This window comes from Pseudophryne corroboree, chromosome 3 (assembly GCF_028390025.1).
Source record: "Pseudophryne corroboree isolate aPseCor3 chromosome 3, aPseCor3.hap2, whole genome shotgun sequence".
Taxonomy (NCBI): Eukaryota; Metazoa; Chordata; class Amphibia; order Anura; family Myobatrachidae; genus Pseudophryne; species Pseudophryne corroboree.
Genome location: NC_086446.1, coordinates 287,277,206 through 287,302,853, shown reverse-complemented (window position 1 = coordinate 287,302,853; position 25,648 = coordinate 287,277,206). Strand labels below are relative to the sequence as shown.

The following is a 25,648-nucleotide window of genomic DNA, read 5'->3' as shown; positions in this document are numbered from 1 at the left end:
ATCGGCAGGTTTTCCCATTTTTTCCTATCCTCCTCAGGGAAAGGAAACTCCACCAGCACCCCTTTTAGGGACCTGGAATTTCTCAGGGGTTACCCATGCCTTTTCAAAAATAGCATTCAATTCCTTTGACGCAGGGAAGGTTAGCGAGGCATTTTTGGGGGTATATAGCGGGGCGTCCTGAGGTACCAGAAACCAGCCATACTGCCATAGAGATCTGTAATACCTGGATTGCAGATTCATTACTTGCAACCCTGTCAGAAATCTGAGAAATCCAATATTTGCTAAGAGGAAAACCACTCTGGTTCCCTTGCTGGTATCTGTGCTAAACCAGTGCTATCCTGATTACATGGAATGGGGTCATCCGGGGAGGATAAATCCTCTGCAGCATATGACAGTGTCCCTGGACATAGCTAAAGGAGACCACCAAACACTCCACACACACAGGTGCCCCCAAGAATGGCAAGAAAAAATAAGATTTTACTCACCGATAAATCTATTTCTCGTAGTCCGTAGTGGATGCTGGGGACTCCGTCAGGACCATGGGGAATAGCGGCTCCGCAGGAGACAGGGCACAAAAAGTAAAAGCTTTTGGACCTAGGTGGTGTGCACTGGCTCCTCCCCCTATGACCCTCCTCCAAGCCTCAGTTAGGATACTGTGCCCGGACGAGCGTACACAATAAGGAAGGATTTTGAATCCCGGGTAAGACTCATACCAGCCACACCAATCACACCGTACAACTTGTGATCTGAACCCAGTTAACAGTATGATAACAGAGGAGCCTCTGAAAAGATGGCTCACTACAACAAAAACCCGATTTTGTTAACAATAACTATGTACAAGTATTGCAGACAATCCGCACTTGGGATGGGCGCCCAGCATCCACTACGGACTACGAGAAATAGATTTATCGGTGAGTAAAATCTTATTTTCTCTAACGTCCTAAGTGGATGCTGGGGACTCCGTCAGGACCATGGGGATTATACCAAAGCTCCCAAACGGGCGGGAGAGTGCGGATGACTCTGCAGCACCGAATGAGAGAACTCCAGGTCCTCCTCAGCCAGGGTATCAAATTTGTAGAATTTAGCAAACGTGTTTGCCCCTGACCAAGTAGCTGCTCGGCAAAGTTGTAAAGCCGAGACCCCTCGGGCAGCCGCCCAAGATGAGCCCACTTTCCTTGTGGAATGGGCTTTTACAGATTTTGGCTGTGGCAGGCCTGCCACAGAATGTGCAAGCTGAATTGTACTACAAATCCAATGCGCAATAGTCTGCTTAGAAGCAGGAGCACCCAGCTTGTTGGGTGCATACAGGATAAACAGCGAGTCAGATTTCCTGACTCCAGCCGTCCTGGAAACATATATTTTCAGGGCCCTGACTACGTCCAGCAACTTGGAGTCCTCCAAGTCCCTAGTAGCCGCAGGCACCACAATAGGTTGGTTTAGGTGAAACGCTGAAACCACCTTAGGAAGAAATTGAGGACGAGTCCTCAATTCCGCCCTATCCGAATGAAATATCAGGTAAGGGCTTTTATAGGATAAAGCCGCCAATTCAGATACTCGCCTGGCAGAAGCCAGGGCCAACAACATTACCACTTTCCATGTGAGATATTTTAATTCCACCGTGGCAAGTGGCTCAAACCAATGTGATTTTAGGAATCCCAAAACTACATTGAGATCCCAAGGTGCCACTGGGGGCACAAAGGGAGGCTGTATATGCAGTACCCCTTTTACAAAAGTCTGAACTTCAGGAAATGAAGCCAATTCTCTCTGAAAGAAAATCGACAAGGCCGAAATTTGAACCTTAATGGACCCTAACTTTAGGCCCATGGACAGTCCTGTTTGCAGGAAATGTAGGAAACGACCTAGCTGAAATTCCTCTGTCGGGGCCTTCTTGGTCTCGCACCACGCAACATATTTTCGCCAAATACGGTGATAATGCTGTGCGGTTACATCCTTCCTAGCTTTAATCAGGGTAGGAATAACTTCATCTGGAATGCCTTTTTCCTTCAGAATCCGGCGTTCAACCGCCATGCCGTCAAACGCAGCCGCGGTAAGTCTTGGAACAGACAGGGTCCCTGCTGAAGCAGGTCCCTTCTTAGCGGCAGAGGCCACGGGTCCTCTGTGAGCATCTCTTGAAGTTCCGGGTACCAAGTCCTTCTTGGCCAATCCGGAGCCACTAGTATAGTTCTTACTCCTCTCAGTCTTATAATTCTCAGTACCTTGGGTAAGAGAGGCAGAGGAGGGAACACATACACCGACTGGAACACCCAAGGTGTTACCAGAGTGTCCACAGCTATTGCCTGCGGGTCTCTTGACCTGGCGCAATACCTGTCTAGTTTTTTGTTGAGGCGTGACTCCATCATGTCCACCTTTGGTTTTTCCCAACGGTTCACAATCATGAGGAAGACTTCCGGATGAAGTCCCCACTCTCCCGGGTGTAGGTCGTGTCTGCTGAGGAAGTCTGCTTCCCAGTTGTCCACTCCCGGAATGAACACTGCCGACAGTGCTATCACATGATTTTCCGCCCATTGCAGAATCCTTGCAGCTTCTGTCATTGCCCTCCTGCTTCTTGTGCCGCCCTGCCTGTTTATGTGGGCGACTGCTGTGATGTTGTCCGACTGGATCAACACCGGCTGACCCTGAAGCAGAGGCTTTGCTAGGCTTAGAGCATTGTAAATTGCCCTTAGTTCCAGTATATTTATGTGAAGTGAAGTCTCCAGGCTTGACCACACTCCCTGGAAGTTTCTTCCTTGTGTGACTGCTCCCCAGCCTCTCAGGCTGGCATCCGTGGTCACCAGGATCCAGTCCTGAATGCCGAATCTGCGGCCCTCTAGGAGATGAGCACTTTGCAGCCACCACAGAAGAGATACCCTTGTCCTTGGAGACCGGGTTATTTTCTGATGCATCTGAAGATGCGATCCGGACCATTTGTCCAGCAGATCCCACTGAAAAATTCTTGCGTGGAATCTGCCGAATGGAATCGCTTCGTAAGAAGCCATCATTTTTCCCAGGACCCTTGTGCATTGATGCACTGACACCTTTCCTGGTTTTAGGAGGTTCCTGACTAGCTCGGATAACTCCCTGGCTTTCTCCTCCGGGAGAAACACCTTTTTCTGGACTGTGTCCAGAATCATCCCTAGGAACAGCAGACGTGTCGTCGGAATCAGCTGCGATTTTGGAATATTTAAAATCCACCCGTGCTGTTGTAGTACTTCTTGAGATAGTGCTACTCCGACTTCTAACTGTTCTCTGGACCTTGCCCTTATTAGGAGATCGTCCAAGTAAGGGATAATTAATACGCCTTTTCTTCGAAGAAGAATCATCATTTCGGCCATTACCTTGGTAAAGACCCGGGGTGCCGTGGACAATCCAAACGGCAGCGTCTGAAACTGATAATGACAGTTCTGTATTACGAACCTGAGATACCCTTGGTGAGAAGGGCAAATCGGGACATGGAGATAGGCATCCTTGATGTCCAGAGACACCATATAGTCCCCTTCTTCCAGGTTCGCTATCACTGCTCTGAGTGATTCCATCTTGAATTTGAACCTTTTGATATAAGTGTTCAAAGATTTTAGATTTAAAATCGGTCTCACCGAACCGTCTGGTTTCGGTACCACAAACAGTGTGGAGTAATATCCCTTCCCTTGTTGTAGGAGGGGTACTTTTATTATCACCTGTTGGGAGTACAGCTTGTGAATGGCTCCCAATACCGCCTCCCTGTCGGAGGGAGCTATTGGTAAAGCAGACTTCAGGAACCGGCGAGGGGGAGACGTCTCGAATTCCAATTTGTACCCCTGAGATACTACTTGCAGGATCCAGGGGTTCACTTGCGAGTGAGCCCACGGCGCGCTGAAATTTCTGAGACGACCTCCCACCGTACCTGAGTCTGCTTGTAAGGACCCAGCGTCATGCTGAGAACTTGGCAGAAGCGGAAGAGGGCTTCTGTTCTTGGGAAGAAGCTGTCTGCTGCAGTCTTTTTCCCCTTCCTCTACCCCGGGGCAGATATGACTGTCCTTTTGTCCGCTTGCCTTTATGGGAACGAAAGGACTGATGCTGAAAAGACTGTCTTTTTCTGTTGAGAGGTGACTTGAGGTAAAAATGTGGATTTCCCAGCCGTTGCCGTGGTTACCAGGTCTGATAGACCGACCCCAAATAACTCCTCCCCTTTATACGGCAATACCTCCATGTGCCGTTTTGAATCCGCATCACCTGACCACTGTCGCGTCCATAACCCTCTTCTGGCAGAAATGGACAGCGCACTTACTCTTGATGCCAGAGTGCAAATATCTCTCTGTGCATCTCGCATATATAAAAATGCATCTTTTAATTGCTCAATAGTCAATAAAATACTGTCCCTATCCAGGGTATCAATATTCTCAGTCAGGGAGTCCGACCACGCCACCCCAGCACTGCACATCCAGGCTGAGGCGATTGCTGGTCGCAGTATAACACCAGTATGTGTGTATATACTTTTAAGGATATTTTCCAGCCTCCTATCTGCTGGCTCCTTAAGGGCGGCCGCTTCTGGAGACGGTAACGCCACTTGTTTTGATAAGCGTGTGAGCGCCTTTTTTTTTGTCGGGGGTAACCCACGCTTCATCACACACTTCATTCAATTCATCTGATTCAGGAAAAACTACGGGTAGTTTTTTCACACCCCACATAATACCCCTTTTCGTGGTACTTGCAGTATCAGAGATGTGCAAAACCTCCTTCATTGCCGTGATCATGTAACGTGTGGCCCTACTGGAAAATACGTTTGTTTCTTCACCGTCGACACTGGAGTCAGTGTCTGTGTCTGGGTCCGTGTCGACCCACTGAGGTAACGGGCGTTTTATAGCCCCTGACGGTGTTTGAGACGCCTGGACAGGCACTAACTGAGCTGCCGGCTGTCTCATGTCGTCAACAGTTTTCTGTAACGTGCCGACACTGTCACGTAATTCCTTAATTACGGCCATCCATTCAGGTGTCGACTCCCTAGGGGGTGACATCACCATTATAGGCAATTGCTCCGCCTCCACATCATTTTCCTCCTCATACATGTCGACACACACGTACCGACACCCAGCACACACACAGGGAATGCTCTGATAGAGGACAGGACCCCACTTAGCCACTTGGGGAGACAGAGGGAGAGTTTGCCAGCACACACCAGAGCGCTATATATGTATAGGGACAACCTTACAATAAGTGTCTATCCCTTATAGCTGCTTATATCTGTTATTTTGCCAAATAAGTGCCCCCCTCTCTTTTTTACCCTGTTTCTGTAGTGCAGGATGCAGGGGAGATTCTGGGAGCCTTCCTACCAGCGGAGCTGTGTGGGAAAAATGGCGCTGTGTGCTGAGGAGATAGGCCCCGCCCCCTTCACGGCGGGCTCTTCTCCCGTTTTTTTCTGGAAAACTGGCAGGGGTTAAATACATCCATATAGCCCAGGAGCTATATGTGATGTATTTTTTGCCAAATAAGGTAAATTCATTGCTTCCCAGGGCGCCCCCCCCCAGCGCCCTGCACCCTCAGTGACCGAAGTGTGAAGTGTGCTGAGAGCAATGGCGCACAGCTGCAGTGCTGTGCGCTACCTTATGAAGACAGGAAAGTCTTCTGCCGCCGATTTATGGACCTCTTCTTGCTTCAGCATCTGTAAGGGGGCCGGCGGCGCGGCTCCGGGACCCATCCATGGCGGGGCCTGTGATCGTCCCTCTGGAGCTAATGTCCAGTAGCCAAGAAGCCCAATCCACTCTGCACGCAGGTGAGTTCGCTTCTTCTCCCCTTAGTCCCACGCTGCAGTGAGCCTGTTGCCAGCAGGACTCACTGAAAATAAAAAAACCTAAGTATACTTTTACTTCTAAGCAGCTCAGGAGAGCCACCTAGATTGCACCCTTCTCGGCCGGGCACAAAGATCTAACTGAGGCTTGGAGGAGGGTCATAGGGGGAGGAGCCAGTGCACACCACCTAGGTCCAAAAGCTTTTACTTTTTGTGCCCTGTCTCCTGCGAAGCCGCTATTCCCCATGGTCCCGACGGAGTCCCCAGCATCCACTTAGGACGTTAGAGAAACAGAGATTGAAGCCAACTCACACACAGCGCTGACTGCACCTTAATAGGACACACAATCTTATTACAGCCTCCCCTCCCTTCCACAACCTCCGGTACCGTGTACAGATAGCTGGAGTTGCTGTGGAAGGACCTGTTCTTCCTCTAAGCCAGGTTCTCAAACTCGGTCCTCGGGAGCCCACACAGTGCATGTTTTGCAGGTAACTCAGCAGGTGCACAGGTGTATTAATTACTCACTGACACATTTTAAAAGGTCCACAGGTGGAGCTAATCATTTCACTTGCGATTCTGTGAGACCTGCAAAACATGCACTGTGTGTGCCCCCGAGGACAGAGTTTGAGAACCTCTGCTCTAAGCAGGCAGCTCTGTAAGGGGTTGGCGGCATGCTGCTGGGGCGAGCGGTCCCATGTGGCAGAGAACGATACGACCCCTCTGGAGCTCAGTGTCCAGTCAGCGGACAGTGGCTCAGACCCCGCAGGGTGGACACTTTTCCCCCCTTAGTCCCTCGCTGCAGGGAGACTGTTACCAGCAGCCTCCCTGTAAAATAATAAACTCTAAAAATAAACTTTTCTAGAAAAGCTCAGTAGAGCTCCCCTAGCTGTGACGGCTCCTCCGGGCACATTTTCTAAACGGAGTCTGATAGGAGGGGCCTAGAGGGAGGAGCCCCCACACTCTCAAACTCTTAAAGTGCCAATGGCTCCTGGTGGACCCGTCTATACCCCATGGTACTAATGTGGACCCCAGCATCCTCTAGGACGTAAGAGAAACCTATTTAATGTTACATACAAATGATCTGTTACAACTTTGTAAGATATGGTGTACATAGACCTGAAAGCAAGGCTTCCACCCCTATGAAATGAAAATGGTGCTGTATTGTGTGGTTGGTTAATGGCATCTTTGTGTACAACTTTAAATTGTTTATAGTCTTTTATATAAAAGTGTTTCTAATTAAAAAATACTCACTATAAATGTTCTCAAGCTTTCCCAAGCTCATCATATAAAAATTATCAGCCAAACTGAAAACTGGTGTGTAACAAACCTTTACCTTTCAGTGTCTTCGGATTTATCCGCTCAGGGCAGTACATGTATGGTAAGTATTCATGCTAGTGAAGGGCCGCATCCGGTTTTCCTGCTCAGGTTGGAAGGAGTGGTTGCCATGATAAGAGCTGCAACAACTCTCTATCGTTTCATCAGACATAACCGTAGTAGGAGGAAGCGTGTCATATCTAGTGACATGCCTTAGGTTCTTAGACGTATCCACTAGTTTAAAAGTCTCAAACTTCTACATTTTTCCATGAAAACATAGGGAATGAAGTCTGTAGATCTTAGTATAAAGTCTCAAATAAATGACTACTGGTAGCTACCTAAATTGCATAAACTAAGTGACAGCTCAAATATACTTAATAAAGTATAAGGAAAAGGTGACTGATGGGAGAATTGTAGCATTATATTGCACACCTTCATGTATGGAGAACACTGTGTTGTGGTAAACAAAACTAAAATATAAATTACAATGTAGTTTGTAATAGATGAGAGCAGATATTTTAAATTCACACAGTACAGGGTGCTAGCTGGTAATGGGAAGGGAAGATCTGCAGGTATTCTTACACTATAGGTAAAATAACTGGGATACAAGTCACAGATCCATTATAGGGATTATCCTTGACACATCTCCAAAAAAATAAGATTTTACTCACCGGTAAATCTATTTCTCGTAGTCCGTAGTGGATGCTGGGAACTCCGTAAGGACCATGGGGAATAGACGGGCTCCGCAGGAGACTGGGCACTCTAAAAGAAAGATTAGGTACTATCTAGTGTGCACTGGCTCCTCCCACTATGACCCTCCTCCAGACCTCAGTTAGGATACTGTGCCCGGAAGAGCTGACACATTAAGGAAGGATTTTGAATACCGGGTAAGACTCATACCAGCCACACCAATCACACCGTATAACTCGTGATACTATACCCAGTTAACAGTATGAAATATAACTGAGCCTCTCAACAGATGGCTCAACAATAACCCTTTAGTTAGGCAATAACTATATACAAGTATTGCAGACAATCCGCACTTGGGATGGGCGCCCAGCATCCACTACGGACTACGAGAAATAGATTTACCGGTGAGTAAAATCTTATTTTCTCTGACGTCCTAGTGGATGCTGGGAACTCCGTAAGGACCATGGGGATTATACCAAAGCTCCCAAACAGGCGGGAGAGTGCGGATGACTCTGCAGCACTGAATGAGAGAACTCAAGGTCCTCCTCAGCCAGGGTATCAAATTTGCAGAATTTAGCAAACGTGTTTGCCCCTGACCAAGTTGCAGCTCGGCAAAGTTGTAAAGCCGAGACCCCTCGGGCAGCCGCCCAAGATGAGCCCACCTTCCTCGTGGAATGGGCTTTCACTGATTTAGGATGCGGCAATCCAGCCGCAGAATGCGCCAGCTGAATTGTGCTACAAATCCAGCGAGCAATAGTCTGCTTAGAAGCAGGAGCACCTATTTTGTTGGGTGCATACAGGATAAAAAGCGAGTCAGTTTTCCTGACTCCAGCCGTCCTGGAAACATACATTTTCAAGGCCCTGACTACGTCCAGTAACTTGGAATCCTCCAAGTCCCTAGTAGCCGCAGGCACTATAATAGGTTGGTTCAAGTGAAAAGCTGATACCACCTTAGGGAGAAACTGGGGACGAGTCCTCAATTCTGCCCTATCCATATGGAAAATCAGATAAGGGCTTTTACATGATAAAGCCGCCAATTCTGACACACGCCTGGCCAAAGCCAAGGCCAATAACATGACCACTTTCCACGTGAGATATTTCAAATCCACAGTTTTAAGTGGCTCAAACCAATGTGATTTTAGGAAACTCAACACCACGTTGAGATCCCAAGGAGGCACAAAAGGGGGCTGAATATGTACCACTCCCTTTACAAATGTCTGAACTTCAGGCAGTGAAGCCAGTTCTTTCTGGAAGAAAATCGACAGAGCCGAAATCTGGACCTTAATGGAACCCAATTTTAGGCCCATAGTCACTCCCGACTGTAGGAAGTGCAGAAAACGACCCAGCTGAAATTCCTCTGTTGGGGCCTTCCTGGCCTCACACCACGCAACATATTTTCGCCAAATACGGTGATAATGGTTTGCGGTTACGTCTTTCCTGGCTTTTATCAGCGTAGGAATGACTTCTTCCGGAATGCCCTTTTCCTTTAGGATCCGGAATTCAACCGCCATGCCGTCAAACGCAGCCGCGGTAAGTCTTGGAACAGACAGGGCCCTTGCTGTAGCAGATCCTGTCTGAGCGGTAGAGGCCATGGGTCCTCTGATATCATTTCTTGAAGTTCTGGGTACCAAGCTCTTCTTGGCCAATCCGGAACCACGAGTATCGTTCTTACTCCTCGCCGTCTTATTATGCTCAGTACCTTTGGTATGAGAGGCAGAGGAGGGAACACATAAACCGACTGGTACACCCACGGTGTCACTAGAGCGTCCACAGCTATTGCCTGAGGGTCCCTTGACCTGGCGCAATATCACTTTAGCTTTTTGTTGAGGCGGGACGCCATCATGTCCACCTGTGGCCTTTCCCAACGGTTTACCAACAGTTGGAAGACTTCTGGATGAAGTCCCCACTCTCCCGGGTGTAGGTCGTGTCTGCTGAGGAAGTCTGCTTCCCAGTTGTCCACTCCCGGAATGAACACTGCTGACAGTGCTAAGACGTGATTTTCCGCCCATCGGAGTATCCTTGTGGCTTCTGCCATCGCCATCCTGCTTCTTGTGCCGCCCTGTCGGTTTACATGGGCGACTGCCGTGATGTTGTCTAATTGGATCAGTATCGGCTGGTTTTGAAGCAGGGGCCTTGCCTGACTTAGGGCATTGTAAATGGCCCTCAGTTCCAGAATATTTATGTATAGGGACGACTTCTGACTTGACCAAAGTCCTTGGAAATTTCTTCCCTGTGTGACTGCCCCCCAGCCTCGAAGGCTGGCATCCGTGGTCACCAGGACCCAGTCCTGTATGCCGAATCTGCGGCCCTCTAGAAGATGAGCACTCTGCAGCCACCACAGCAGAGACACCCTGGTCCTTGGAGACAGGGTTATCAGCCGATGCATCTGAAGATGCGATCCCGACCACTTGTCCAAGAGGTCCCACTGAAAGGTTCTTGCATGGAACCTGCCGAATGGGATTGCTTCGTATGAAGCTACCATTTTTCCCAGGACTCGTGTGCAGTGATGCACCGATACCTGTTTTGAATTCAGGAGGTCTCTGACTAGAGATGACAGCTCCTTGGCTTTCTACTGCGGGAGAAACACTTTTTTCTGTTCTGTGTCCAGAACCATCCCCAGGAACAGTAGGCGTGTGGAAGGAACCAGCTGTGACTTTAGAATGTTTAGAATCCATCCGTGCTGTTGTAGCACTTCCCGAGATAGTGCGACTCCGACCAACAACTGCTCCTTGGACCTCGCCTTTATAAGGAGATCGTCCAAGTACGGGATAATTAAAACTCCCTTTTTTTTTTTTGAAGGAGTATCATCATTTCTGCCATTACCTTGGTATACACCCTCGGTGCCGTGGACAGTCCAAACGGCAGTGTCTGGAATTGGTAATGGCAATCCTGTACCACAAATCTGAGGTACTCCTGGTGAGGATGGTAAATGGGGACATGCAGGTAAGCATCCTTGATGTCCAGGGATACCATGTAATCCCCCTCGTCCAGGCTTGCAATCACCGCCCTGAGCGATTCCATCTTGAACTTGAATTTTTTATGTATGTGTTCAAGGATTTCAAATTTAAAATGGGTCTCACCGAACCGTCCGGTTTCGGTACCACAAACAGTGTGGAATAGTAACCCCCTCCTTGTTGAAGTAGGGGCACCTTGACTATCACCTGCTGGGAATACAGCTTGTGAATTGCCTCTAGCACAGCCTCCCTGCCCGAGGGAGTTGTCGGCAAGGCAGATTTGAGGAAACGGCGGGGGGGAGACGCCTCGAATTCCAGCTTGCACCCCTGAGATACTACTTGAAGGAAACCAGGGATCCACCTGTGAGCGAGCCCACTGATCGCTGAAATTTTTTTGAGGCGGCCCCCCACTGTACCTGGCTACGCCTGTGGAGCCCCCGCGTCATGCGGTGGACTCAGAGGAAGCGGGGGAAGAATTTTGATTCTGGGAACTGGCTGACTGGTGCAACTTTTTCCCTCTTCCCTTGTCTCTGTGCAGAAAGGAAGCGCCTTTGACCCGCTTGCTTTTCTGAAGCCGAAAGGACTGTACCTGATAATACAGTGCTTTCTTAGGCTGTGAGGAAACCTGAGGTAAAAAAATTTCTTCCCAGCTGTTGCTGTGGATACGAGGTCCCAGAGACCATCCCCAAACAATTCCTCACCCTTATAAGGCAGAATCTCTATGCGCCTTTTAAAATCAGAATCACCTGTCCAGTGTCGGGTCTCTAATACCCTCCTGACAGAATGGACATTACATTAATTCTGGATGCCAGCCGGCAAAATATCCCTCTGTGCATCCCTCATATATAAGACGACGTCTTTGATATGCTCTTATGTTAGCAAACTAGTATCCCTGTTTGACAGGGTCACAGACCACGCTGCAGCAGCCCTATCTGCAGGTCTCAGTCTAGTACCTGAGTGTGTAAATACAGACTTCAGGATAGCCTCCTGCTTTTTATCAACAGGTACCTTCAAAGTGGCCGTATCCTAAGACGGCAGTGCCACCCTTTTTGACAAACGTGTGAGCGCCTTATCCACCCTAGGGGATATCTCCCAGCGTAACTTATCCTCTGGCGGGAAAGGGTATGCCATCAGTAACTTTTTAGAAATTACCAGTTTCTTATCGGGGGAACCCACGCTTTTTCACACACTTCATTCACTCATCTGATGGGGGAACAAAACACTACCTGCTTTTTCTCCCCAAACATAAAACCCTTTTTTAGTGGTACTTGGGTTAATGTCAGAAATGTGTAACACATTTTTTATTGCCGGGATCAAGTCACGGATGTTCCTAGTGGATTGTGTATATGTCTCAACCTCGTCGACACTGGAGTCAGACTCCGTGTCGACATCTGTGTCTGCCATCTGAGGTAGCGGGCGTTTTTGAGCCCCTGATGGCCTTTGAGACGCCTGGGCAGGCGCGGGCTGAAAAGCCGGCTGTCCCATAGCTGTTACGTCATCCAGCCTTTTATGTAAGGAGTTGACACTGTCTGTTAATACCTTCCACCTATCCATCCACTCTGGTGTCGGCCCCACAGGGGGCGACATCACATTTATCGGCATCTGCTCCGTCACCACATAAGCCTCCTCATCAAACATGTCGACACAGCCGTACCGACACACCGCACACACACAGGGAATGCTCTGACTGAGGACAGGACCCCACAAAGCCCTTTGGGGAGACAGAAAGAGAGTATGCCAGCACACACCAGAGCGCTATATAATGTGGGGATTAACACTATAACTGAGTGAATTTTCCCCAATAGCTGCTTGTATATACAATATTGCGCCTAAATTTAGTGCCCCCCCCTCTCTTTTTAACCCTTTGAGCCTGAAAACTACAGGGGAGAGCCTGGGGAGCTGTCTTCCAGCTGCACTGTGAAGAGAAAATGGTGCCAGTGTGCCGAGGGAGATAGCTCCGCCCCTTTTTCGCGGACTATTCTCCCGCTTTTTTATGGATTCTGGCAGGGGTATTTATCACATATATAGCCTCTGGGGCTATATATTGTGATTATTTTGCCAGCCAAGGTGTTTATATTGCCCTCAGGGCGCCCCCTCCAGCGCCCTGCACCCATCAGTGACCGGAGTGTGAGGTGTACATGAGGAGCAATGGCGCACAGCTGCAGTGCTGTGCGCTACCTTGGTGAAGACTGAAGTCTTCTGCCGCCGATTTTCCGGACCATCTTCTTGCTTCTGGCTCTGTAAGGGGGACGGCGGCGCGGCTCCGGGAACGAACACCAAGGACAGGTCCTGCGGTCGATCCCTCTGGAGCTAATGGTGTCCAGTAGCCTAAGAAGCCCAAGCTAGCTGCAAGCAGGTAGGTTCGCTTCTTCTCCCCTTAGTCCCTCGATGCAGTGAGCCTGTTGCCAGCAGGTCTCACTGTAAAATAAAAAACCTAAAATATACTTTCTTTCCAGGAGCTCAGGAGAGCCCCTAGTGTGCATCCAGCTCGGCCGGGCACAGAAATCTAACTGAGGTCTGGAGGAGGGTCATAGTGGGAGGAGCCAGTGCACACCAGATAGTACCTAATCTTTCTTTTAGAGTGCCCAGTCTCCTGCGGAGCCCGTCTATTCCCCATGGTCCTTACGGAGTTCCCAGCATCCACTAGGACGTCAGAGAAATAAAGATTAAAAAATGGAGGTGCCCACGATCTGAAATACTGAACCACTGACTAAATTATGTCACAAACTATTCACAGGGTTATGTAGAATTTTCACCAATTTCTAAGATGTGTCGACCAGGCTGGAGAAAATCAATGCAGTGAGCTGGTCAAGTAGTTGTAGATAGACGGGCTCCAGGCTAATATACAAAGTGAGCTGTGTATGGCGATCTCAGATACAACTGTCATCTAAAGTCTTGTCCAATACAACGGAAAAAAAATAAAATATATATATATTATATATACACACACACATACAAAAAAACATGGACTAGATCAGTGTGCATACAAACAAGACTTCACATGAAGGTGCGATACATTTTTGTTTTAATTTTGTTTCAGAAACAATGACATTACTGTAGATCCATCACTTACCTGAGCTGCAGTCCATGCTGGATAAAAGGAAAGCTCTTCATTCAGATCACATTAGGTTGCACTTAAACAATTTATAATGTAACATAATAAAACAGAGCCCTGCAAACTCTGACATCTTGTGATTTTTAGCTTCAAGTCAGCAGTTGGGTCCAGAACATACTAAATAGAATACTAAATAGTATTTTCCCTTAAAAAAAAATGGATGAAGAACTGCTAATGGATTCCCGATTAATCTGCCGGTAATAGAGAGGTGTTATTACGCGGCTTTAACAGCGGAAGCACAATGGGCATATGTTACGTATTTTTATGGTCCAGCTAATGGTTAGAGGTCAGGTGGCAAAATATTACAGCCCTAAAGACTGCACGAAATAGCAGAACAAAGAAAACCAGACACAGGTTAGCCTTACACCACTGCTTGGTAATAAATAGTTCACAAATAGGTAACTCTTGCTACATTTCAGCCCAGACAAGGTCGCACATGTCCATTTGTTAAAACAGTTGCTGAAACCTTGGGCTGATTGGATGCAGTCCGGACAGAGCAGGCTTAGACCTGGACTAGGGTTGGGCTACCTGTGGCTCCACAAGCTGTTGTGGAAATACAGCTGTCAGCACAACAGGTTGCCTAGCCTTGTTTAAAGGACAGTTTTACTGCCCAATCTAGTGCTGCACTATACTTACCGTACTGTAGTAAACCTACAAACATAAGAGACTTCCTGAAAAGGGATATTACTATAACAAAACAAAAAAACCTCAGACCTGAATTGTGGGGTTTGTGTCTTATCATAATTGTGTAATTTTCCCTGTGTGATGAAGTCAATATTCAACGAAAAAGTGTGTGAAATAGATGTGAATGGTGTGCTAGGGGAAAGTTTCCTACATGATACATACATTTGTAAAATAGTGTAGATGAAATGGCAGGAGTCTTTTCTGGCTTTACTGCAATGTAATTATGGTCACTCTCCCAGGAAGGCGCACCACTGCTGCCACTTTCCACCTTTGCTTTATTGCAGGCTTCATCCTCCATCCGAGGAATCACCACCAGGACCTTCTTCATTACAGGTTCATGCTTCTCTAGAGCTGCAGCTTTATGTACAACTGGAGGCTTTGCAGGTGTCTGTCACAATATACATTCAATAATTAGCACTTGAAAATGTAATCTTCATTATTATTTCATTATACATGACAAGTCCATGCAACAAAATATTGGCTAAAAAATAAATTTTTTGCATCTGTAGATAATCATATATAGCCCTACAGTTTATAAATTAAGGAATTGAACAGTGTCAATACATATCGTAGTAGTAGAACATATCTTTAGTCATAACACCACCACCACTGAACAAGTCCCGATAATCCTCTGTGATATCCAATAAATGAATAAATATAGTGACGATGGGATGAAGGATAAAACAATTGTAATCTCAAAAAAATGTGACTTAATGATCTGTAGGTTAATAACTCCTACTGAGTGAAATATATAATGGGGCTACCAGGGCTGCACAGCAGAACAATTATAATATGCTTATGGCACCTTTTGTATTCAGTTAATTCCTTGGTACACGCCACCTCACAATCATTTATAGTATTTAAAGGAGATCTATTTCACCCATAGTAGAAAGCAACCAATGTTTACATGGATTCCCATATATCCAATATGAATGTAGTTGAAAAAACAGGTATCTTACCTGGGGCTTAGGAGAGGACTTCTTCTCAGGTTTTACCTTGACCTTTTCCTTGGGTTTGGCTTCTTTGCCTGCATTAAGAGATTTCATTGCTGCTGCAGCATGTTTCAGGATGCAGTCATGACCGCAATACACAGAATCAGGAAGGGCAAAGTTTGAACAGCCTGGTCCAATGCACCCTGCTGCTATATCTGGAGACTCAGATGACTTGGGACATACAGAATCCTCATGGGAAACCTCAGTAGTCTCAGGAATCTCATGAGACTCCTTAGTAGGCTCAGAAACCTCAACCTAGAAAACAGGACTGGAATGAACTAATATACCTCCAGAAGAAAACAAACATTCCAAAGACAGAAGCGAATATAAATATTTTTACATTTTCTGCTCAGTGCCACAAAACTGGGTCTGGTCAGTGAGGCAGAGGCATTAGATAAGTAACATCCGGGATTGCTTTAACAGCTTATAAATGAAGAACAGTAGTAGTAATAAAGAATGCAGTTTCTGACAATATGTTGTAGGCCACTGTCAAGTCAAAGGTTTTAATGACTTAGTCTAAATGAAAGGCATTTTTGGCACGCAAAGCATTTGGCATAAATGGTTTCAAAACTTAGGAATTCTGTGTAGTTTTCCTTCTAAATTCTTACAATTACCATTACAATTCCATTGATAGGTATTGCAAAAAGAAAGAGGTTTTATCTAGGCCTCAGTTTAACCATGTTGTTAAGTGGCACCCCAGTTAAAATAAACTACTCTTTAATTGGGCACAATTCAATTTGATGACAGTTGAATCGCGCTGGGAAAAAGCTCACAGGAATATTCAATACAGCACCCTGTGACAACCAATGACGGGATTTCTTCTCAAACTCCGGAAGTATGCGAGAAGAAATCCGACGAAAGTGCGGTCACGATGCTGATTTCTGCCCTTAGCGTGGCGGAAACAGTGGCACGCCGGGCACTTAAGTCGGAGAATGCAGGTTCTCCCAACAAGACACCCTGTTTAGGCCGGGAGAACGGGCATTCTCCGATTTACCACTGCGCTGAATACCAACGAGCGTTAATTCCCAGCGCTATTCATCTAACTGAATCATGCTTATTGTCTTTTTACCAGCCTACTACTCTGCTAAAAGAATATTTTTACTTTTTTGTGGATGAGAAAAACAAAAGACCACAGGATATGTAATGGATTCTCCCTGATTTCAATAGCAATCACATGCACCCATGAGAATGTAAAAGAGAAAATAGGATTTTAAATACCTACCGGTAAATCCTTTTCTCGTAGTCCATAAGGCATATCGGGAACAGCTTAGTATGATGGGGTATACATGGGTGCAAAGAAGCCAGTGCACTTATAATTTCTTCAACTAGGTGTGCTGGCTCCTCCCCTCTATGCCCCCTCCCACAGGTAGTTATAGGTAAAACAGTGCCCGAAGGAGAAAGGACATACTTGAGAGAATGAACATAGGAAGTGTGGTGAGACTTACACACCAGCACACTATAACATAACCGGGCCAGCAACAGCAGGCAACAGAAAACAGCAACAGCTGAACAGCTAACACATAACCGAGAACCTGTAGAAAGTCACCGCACAGAGGCAGGCGCCAAATATCCCTTATGGACTACGAGAAGAAGGATTTACTGGTAGGTATTTAAGTAGGTAGGTGTTTTCTCTAGCATCCATAAGGGATATTGGGGAGACTTAGTACGATGGGGATGTCCCAAAGCTTCTAGAACGGGCGGAGACTGCTGCAGCACCGCCTGCCCAAACTGGGTATCCTCTTTGGCCAGGGTATCAAATTTGTAGAATTTCACAAAAGTGTTCTTCCCCGACCAGGTAGCCGCTTGGCAAAGTTGCAAGGCAGAGATTCCACGGGCAGCTGCCCAGGAAGAGCCCACTGACCTTGTAGAGTGGGTCTTCAGAGACTGAGGAACAGATAAGGCTGCCGACACATAGGCCTGTTGGATAGTAAGCCTAATCCAGCGAGTAATGGTCTGCTTTGAAGCAGGACAACACTTTTTCTGCGCATCATAAAGCACGAATAAAGGAATCCCTCTTCCTGACCCGAGCAGTGCGCCTGACATAGATCTTCAAAAGCACGCACAACATCCAAAGACTCCGGACGAGACAAAGCGTCAGAACAGGGCGGAACCACAATAGGTTGATTCAGGTTGAATGCGGAGACAACCTTCGGCAAAAACTGCTGTCTAGTCCGGAGCTCCGCTCTGTCCTTGTAAGAGACCAAGTAGGGACTTTTACACGATAAGGTCCCCAATTCTGCGTCTAGCAGAAGCCAGGGCCAATAACATCACTGTCTTCCATGTGAGGTACTTGTCTTCTACCATCATCAGAGGCTCAAAGCAGGAGAACTGTAGAAATGTCAACACTACATCCAAAGCCCAGGGTGCCGTAGGCGGCACGAAGAGAGGTTGTATGTGGAGTCCCCCTTGTAAAACAGTCTGAACTTCTGACAACAGCCAATGAAATCTGGACCTTAACGGAACCCAGACGTAAGCCCTTTTCCATACCAGCCTGCAGGAAACATCCCAAGTGAAACTCTGCAGGCGGATACGTGCATTCCTCGCACCAAGAGACATATCTCCTGCAGATATGATAGTGTTTTGACGTCACAGCTTTTCTGGCTTGCACCATAGTGGCGACAACTTTTTTGGAAAGCCCTTTGTGAGCTAGGATGTTCCGCTCAACTTCCATGCTGTCAAACGAAGCCGCCGCAAGTCCGGGTAGACGAACGGCCCTTGCTGAAGATCCTTTCTTGGTGGCTGCGTACCACGCCCTTAGGGGCCAATCCGGCGCAATCAGGATTGCTTGTACTCTGATGTCTGATCCGCTGGAGCACCCTTGGGATCAACGGAATCGGAGGGAATAAGTAGACCAGCCGGTAAGGCTAAGGCGACGTAAGCGCATCCACTGCACTCGCCTGAGGGTCTCTTGTTCGCGAGTAGTAGCAGCGAAGTTTCTTGTGGAGGCGAAACGCCATGTCGATCTGCGGGTGATTTAATGCCCACTCACCCGGGTGAAGGTCATGGAGACTCAGGAAGTCCACTTCCCAGTTGTCCACTCCTGGAATGAAAATTGCGGACAGCGCTCTTGCATTTCTTTCCGACCAGAGAAGTATTTTTGACACTTCTCGCATGCAGGCCCTGCTTTTTGTCCCACCCTGTCGATTGATGTATGCCACTGCCGTGGCATTGTCCGACTGAACCTGGATCACCTGATCCCTGAGTAGAGGGGAGGCATGAATCAGAGCATTGCAAATCTCCCGAAGTTCAAGAATGTTGATTGGAAGTATGGCCTCTTGGGCAGACCACCTGCCCTGGAACTACGCCCCCTGGGTGACAGCTCCCCATCCTCTCATGCTCGCATCCGTCGTGAGGAGGATCCAATCCTGAATCCCAAAACGTCGACCTTCCAGGAGGTTGAAAGACTGTAACCACCACTGGAGTGAAATCCTGGCCTGGGGTGACAGCTGAATCGTCCGGTGCATCTGAAGATGTGAAACGGACCACTTGTTCAGGATGTCCAATTGGAAGGATCTGGCATGGAACCTTCCGAACTGTATCACCTCATGAGGCTACCATTTTTCTCAACAATTTAATGCAAAGATGGATGGAAACTCTAGCAGGTCGGAGAATCATGCGAACCATCTCTTGAAGTGTTCTCACCTTGTCCTTTGGGAAGAACACTCTCTGAGCTACAGTATCATACCCAGAAACAGGAGCTTTTGAGACGGTTCCAGTTGAGACTTCTAGGTCATTCCATATCAAATCAACTCAAAAAAACATAAAAATTTTACTGACCCTCTCCGATTTTTATGAAGTTTGGTGTACCAGTAGGATGGGGGGAAAAACTAATCTACACCAAATTTCAACATCATAGGTCGGATATTTTTGGAGGTGGAGCCATTTAAAAATGAACAAAATATGCAATTTTACTGCAGCGGGGGTCTTTTCGTTTGCCTGTCACTTGAGTTCTAATTAAGACAGAGAGATGAAATTAGTGTCATTTGAAGCTTATGACTAGATCTTTTCACTTCAATTTTAATTTAGTAAGGTAGTACTAAAAAAAGTTTAATAACCTTTGACCTCAATTTTTTAAAATAGGGATATTTATTTATTTAATTTTTTTTCTTAAATATATATATATTTTTTTAAATGAGTTCTCCCATATTTCATTTAAACATATAACAATAATTTACTGACAAGCAGGCAGCTAAAGTATACAAAATTCTCACTTGCAGTGTATTATAGTTTTGAAAACAGTAATATAATATATATATATATATATATATATATATATATATATATATATACACACACACACACACACACACACACACACACACACACACACACACACACACAGACCAGTGCTTTCCATGAGTTTAGTTTTGAAGTTGCAGACAGAGTTTCTCTTTCTGTAATGGTGTACACACATCCTGTTGTAAAAAGTTGGAGTATTAAAAAAGTGGAGAACGAGTTTGGTGCATCCAATTTTATGGTTCGTGTAGCTAAAAAGCTTGTTAAAGAGAAAGGTATACTTTCCACACCTAATCCAAAACCAGGGAAGGTGCTGACAGAAGAAACTGCAAATGTTGTCAGAAACTTTTATGAATCTGATGATATAAGTCGCATCATGCCCGGAAAGAAAGACTTTGTTTCGGTAAAAATGCCAGATGGAAAGAGAGTTCATTCTCTGAAACGGTTGGTTTTAAGCAATTTAAAAGAGGCGTATACCTCGTTTAAAGAAAAGTTTCCGCTGCAACGTCTAGGGTTTTCAAAGTTTGCAGAACTTCGCCCCAAACACTGCACCTTAGCTGGAGGAAGTGGTACACATTCAGTGCGTGTCTGCACCATCCACCAGAATGTCAAACTCATGATATTAGGTGCAAAGATTTCTGATTTGACATCAAAGGTAGAGATCCCATTGAAATCATACAAGGATTGTTTGGCGATGATAATATGCAATCCTCCTCAGCCAGCATGCTACCTTAGTGAGTGTAATGAATGTTAAGATGCCAGCTGCCTCAAACATTTTAAGGAACAGTTGAGGCAGTTAATGGATGACAGCATGATGGATAATATTTCTTACAAACAATGGGTCTGTTGACCGTTCTAATCTTGAGACAGTTGTTATGCATTCATCTGATTACTTTCTGGACGCTTTTTGTGACAAGTTACAAATACTGCTGTGCCATTCCTTCATTGCCAGACAACAGTCGTCTTTTCAAGCAGACCTTAAATCAAGTTTGCAAGCAGGGGAGTTTTTGGTAATCTGCGACTTTGCAGAGAACTATTTGTTTGTACTACAAGACGAAGTGCAAGGTTTCCACTGAAATAACGCACAAGCAACTCTTCATCCTTGTGTAGCATACTTCATAGATGAGACAGGCAGTCTAAAGCATGTCAGCTTTGTTATTATATCAGACTGCCTTCACCATGATACTGTTGCAGTTCATTTATTCCATGGGTTACTCAAATTTTCTTAAGGAAAAGTATCCTATTGTTACAAAGATCATTTATTTCTCAGATGGAGGTGCCTTCCAGTATAAAAATCCAAAGAATTTCACTAATATTTGCTGTCACGAGCAAGACTTTGGAATTCCAGCCGAGTGTCACTTTTCAGCCACCTCCCGGGGGGCATGCGATGGGAGTTGGTGGCACTGTGAAAAGATTAGCTGCATGAGCCAGTCTCGAAAGGCTGTACGATCAACAAATAATGACACCTTGACAATTGTTTGATTGGGCCGTTGAGTGTGTTCCAGCTGTCTCGTTCAAGTACGCCAGTTCAGCTGACCACGAGGCAGAAGAGAAGTTCCTGGATGCTCGATTTCAGCAATTACGCACAATTGCTGGAACCCAGAAACTACATTCCTTAATTCCCTTATTAACAGCTACTCTGTCAACTAAAATAGGATTTTGGTACTTACCAGGTAAATCCTTTTCTTTGAATCCATAGGGGGCACTGGAGTACTCTTGGGATATGGACGGCTTCCGTAGGAACAGCACTGAATATTTAAATTTAGAACACTCCACCCCTCCATATCCCCGAGTACCTCAGTGTTTTTTACTGAGCCGAACAGGAACTATAGAGAGGTTGACAATGGAGTATTACATATAACATAACGGACAATAACGAAGTTGACACATAACGTTACTGACAACTAAACAGTTGACACCCTAACCAGCACTTGATAATTTGAATCAGTCGGTGAGAGTGTGTTACCATAAGATCCTCAGAACTCACCACAACTAGGTAAAACTGCTCTGGGTGGGCGTCCAGTGCCCCCTATGGATTCAAAGAAAAGGATTTACCTGGTAAGTACCAAAATCCTATTTTCTTTTTCATCCACTAGGGGTCACTGGAGTACTCTTGGGACGTACCAAAGCTTCCCCCGTGGGCGGGAGAGCTGTTTGGCACCTGTAACACTAGGCGGCCAAAGCTAGATGCTGATGCCGCAAACGTATCAAACTTGTAAAAGCGCACAAACGTGTGCACTGAAGACCATGTAGCCGCACGGCAAAGCTGCGTCGTAGAAGCTCCCCGACCAGCTGCCCATGAAGTTCCCACAGAACGTGTGGAATGAGCGGTTACTGATGTAAGCGGCTGTAACCTAGCATGAAGGTAAGCCTGACGTATGGTCAGTTTTATCCATCTGGATAAGGTTTGTTTAGACGCTGGCCAACCCATCTTGGCAGCATCATAGAGAACAAACAACGTATCCGTCTTACGAACTGAAGACGTTCGGGATACATAAACGCGTAATGCGCGTACCACATCCAGAGTTCCAGAATGTGCTGTCAACACAGGAACTACTATTGGTTGATTGATGTGAAAAGATGACACTACCTTTGGTAAGAAAGCGGGATTCGTCCTAAGTTCCGCTCTGTCATCATGAAACACCAAATACAGTGACTTGCATGACAAGGCACCCAAATCCGAAACACGCCTTGCCGAAGCTAAGGCTAGAAGAAAAATTGTTTTCCAAGTGAGAAACTTTATATCCACTTGCTGTAAGGGTTCAAAATATGAAGACTGTAAGAAATCTAAAACCAGATTCAAGTCCCATGGCGCTGTAGGCGGAATGAATGGAGGCTGTACTCTGAGGACACCTTGGAGAAAAGTGCGTATAGACGGCAATAGAGCCAATCGTCTTTGAAAGTAAATTGACAAAGCAGATACCTGCACCTTTAGTGTAGATAAACGCAGTCCTCCATCCAACCCTGTTTGTAGAAACAACAAAAGGCGGGATAACTTGAAAGATGATGTCGGAAACTTCCGAGCTTCACACCAACCTATATAGGCACGCCATATTCTGTAATAATGAGCTGCCGTAACCGGCTTCCTAGCTCGTAACATGGTTGGTATAACCGATTCTGGAATGCCCTCTCTTCTTAAGAGGGCGGTCTCAACAGCCACCCCGTCAAACGCAGCCGCGCTAAATCGGGGTAAAGGAACGGACCCTGTTGTAACAGGTCTGGACGTAGTGGGAGCGGCCAAGGATCGTCTGCGAGTAGTCCTTGGAGATCCGAGAACCAAGCTCTCCGAGGCCAATGAGGCGCCACTAGTATGACCGTGACAGACTCTCTTTTGATCCGTTTTAGCACCAGAGGGAGCAACGGAAACGGTGGAAACAGATACACAAGACTGTACGGCCACGCGACAGTGAGAGCATCCACCGCCACTGCCTTTGGATCTCTTGTTCTGGACACATACTGGAACGTTTGGTGATTGTGTCGAGACGCCATCAGGTCCACCTGAGGATAACCCCATCGCTGAACCAACATGTGAAACACTTCTGGATTTAATGCCCATTCGCCTGGATGAAAATCCCGACGACTGAGATAATCCGCTTCCCAGTTGTCCACTCCTGGAATGAACACGGCCGACAATATCACCTGGTGGTATTCCGCCCAATTGAGGATTCGAGCTACTTCCCGCATTGCCATGCGGCTTCTCGTTCCTCCTTGTTTGTTGATGTATGCGACCGCCGTCGCATTGTCTGACTGCACTTGGACAGGCTGAGAGCGAAGCATGTGCACTGCTTGTCGTAGCGCATTGTAAACTGCGCGGAGTTCCAGGACATTTATAGACAGCAATCTTTCGTGATCCGCCCAGAGACCCTGGAGCTGACAATTTTGAATTACCGCTCCCCAACCTCTGAGACTGGCGTCCGTAGTTAGAATTATCCAATTCCAGCCTCCGAACCGTCTTCCTGCGGTTAAATTGTGTTCCTTGAGCTACCAGAGCAGAGACACTCTTGCCCTTGGCGACAACCTCACCCTGTGGTGAATCTGCAGATGCGAGCCCGACCACTGGGCGAGCACATTCAGTTGAAATGGACGCAAGTGAAACCTTCCGAACTGAAGCGCTTCGAAAGCTGCCACCATTGTGCCTAAGAGGCGAATGCACAAGTGTACAGACACTGTGCGTGGCTTGAGCACTAACTGTACTAGATGGCGTAGAACTTGTACTTTCTGTTGTGGTAGGTAAATTCTTTGATTGACCGTATCGAGAATCATACCTAGGAATTGAAGGCGTTGAGACGGAATTAGATGTGATTTCTTGAAATTGACAATCCAACCGTGGTGAACCAGTACATCGTACGTTAGCAGCGCATGTTGGAGAAGTATCTGTTGAGACGGAGCTTTGATGAGCAGATCGTCTAAATACGGAACTATTGTCACTCACAGGGATCTGAGATGAGCTATCATCACAGACATCACTTTGGTGAATACCCGAGGCGCTGACGACAGGCCAAACGGTAGAGCCTGAAACTGGTAATGGTTCTGGCGTATTGCAAACAGTAAGAATTTCTGATGAGGCTGCCAAATTGGAATGTGTAAGTACGCATCCTTGAGATCTAGCGCAATCATAAATTCCTTTGGCTCTAAACCCGCAATCACCGAACGCAGAGACTCCATCTTGAATTTGTAGTAAGTTACGTACTGATTGAGACCCTTTAAGTTCAATATTGGTCTGACTGAGCCATCCGGCTTCGGTACCACAAACAGACTGGAATAATAACCCTGACCCTGCTGATGTACAGGGACCGGAATCAAAACTGCTGAATCCAGTAGGGACTGAATGGCAATTTGCAGAACCGCCCTCTTGTCGTCCGACAGAGGCAATCCTGTCTTGAAAAACCGCAGAGGCGGAAGACAGTCGAACTCTATTTTGTAACCTTTTAACACTAAATTGCGGATCCACCCATCCGCGGATGTGTGGAACCACGCCAAATGGAACGTCTGAAGGCGTGCTCCCACAATCGGAGAACCGAGATGGGCTGGTAGCCCGTCATGCCACTGGTTTGTCGGTAACCTTAGCGTCCTGGCGACTTGTGTTGGTTTGTTGGAAACCACGTCCACGTCTAGCAGGCGTGGCTGTTCCTCTGCCACGTCCTCGAAAGGACTGAGGTCTAAAGGATTTGAACGAAGGTCCAGCGTACCTCCTTCTTGATACCGGTGGAGGCAATGGTAAGAAAACAGACTTAGCTCCCGTAGCCTCAGCAATCCATGCGTCCAATTCAGGACCAAAACAACTTCTTGCCCTCGTAAGGCAACGCCTCTATACCTCGTTTGACCTCTGCCTCCGCATGATAAGCACGCAGCCAGAGTACTCTTCGTGCCGTAACTAGCGACGATGAAATACGAGAAGTGAGTTGACAGACGTCAGTAGACGCTGTACAGAGATACTCTACAGCCTCACTCATTTGATTTGCAAGAAGTATCAGGTTTTCGTCATGTAAAGCAGATTTGAGTTCTGTAATCCATATTATGAGCGCCTTAGTGACCCAGATGCCAACCAATCCAGGTCTCAGCATCACACCTGCTGCTACATACATGGACTTTAGCATAGTTTCTATCTTGCGATCTGAAGGGTCTTTAAGCGTAGTAGCTGCTGGCACTGGTATGGTTAATTTTTTGGTAAGCTTCGACACTGACGAATCAACTATTGGTGGATTCTCCCATGTACATGTTACCGAGTCTGGAAACGGGTAACTAGACTTAAATCTGCGAGGTATAGAAAACCGTTTATCTGGATTCTGTCGTGTTTCTACTAACATCTGATTCAGAGATTCCGAGACAGGAAAACTTATTGGAGTTTTTTTGTCGTTTAGTAAATACGACCTGATCATTTGTGAGAGGCTCCTCAGTTTCA

General features: G+C 46.6%; 1 protein-coding gene across 8 annotated transcripts in view; it reads right to left on the bottom strand.

The window, feature by feature from the left end:
- Positions 1-25,648, bottom strand: part of DIDO1 (death inducer-obliterator 1) — a 197,489-nt gene that overhangs the window by 42,182 nt on the left and 129,659 nt on the right. For all 8 annotated transcript variants that reach the window (XM_063959269.1, XM_063959273.1, XM_063959275.1 and 5 more), the window contains 2 exons: positions 15,478-15,765; positions 14,681-14,906 (listed from right to left, as the gene is read on the bottom strand). In XM_063959269.1, coding sequence (XP_063815339.1) covers positions 14,681-14,906; positions 15,478-15,765 — 514 coding nt within the window. The remainder of the gene's footprint in view (positions 1-14,680; positions 14,907-15,477; positions 15,766-25,648) is intronic.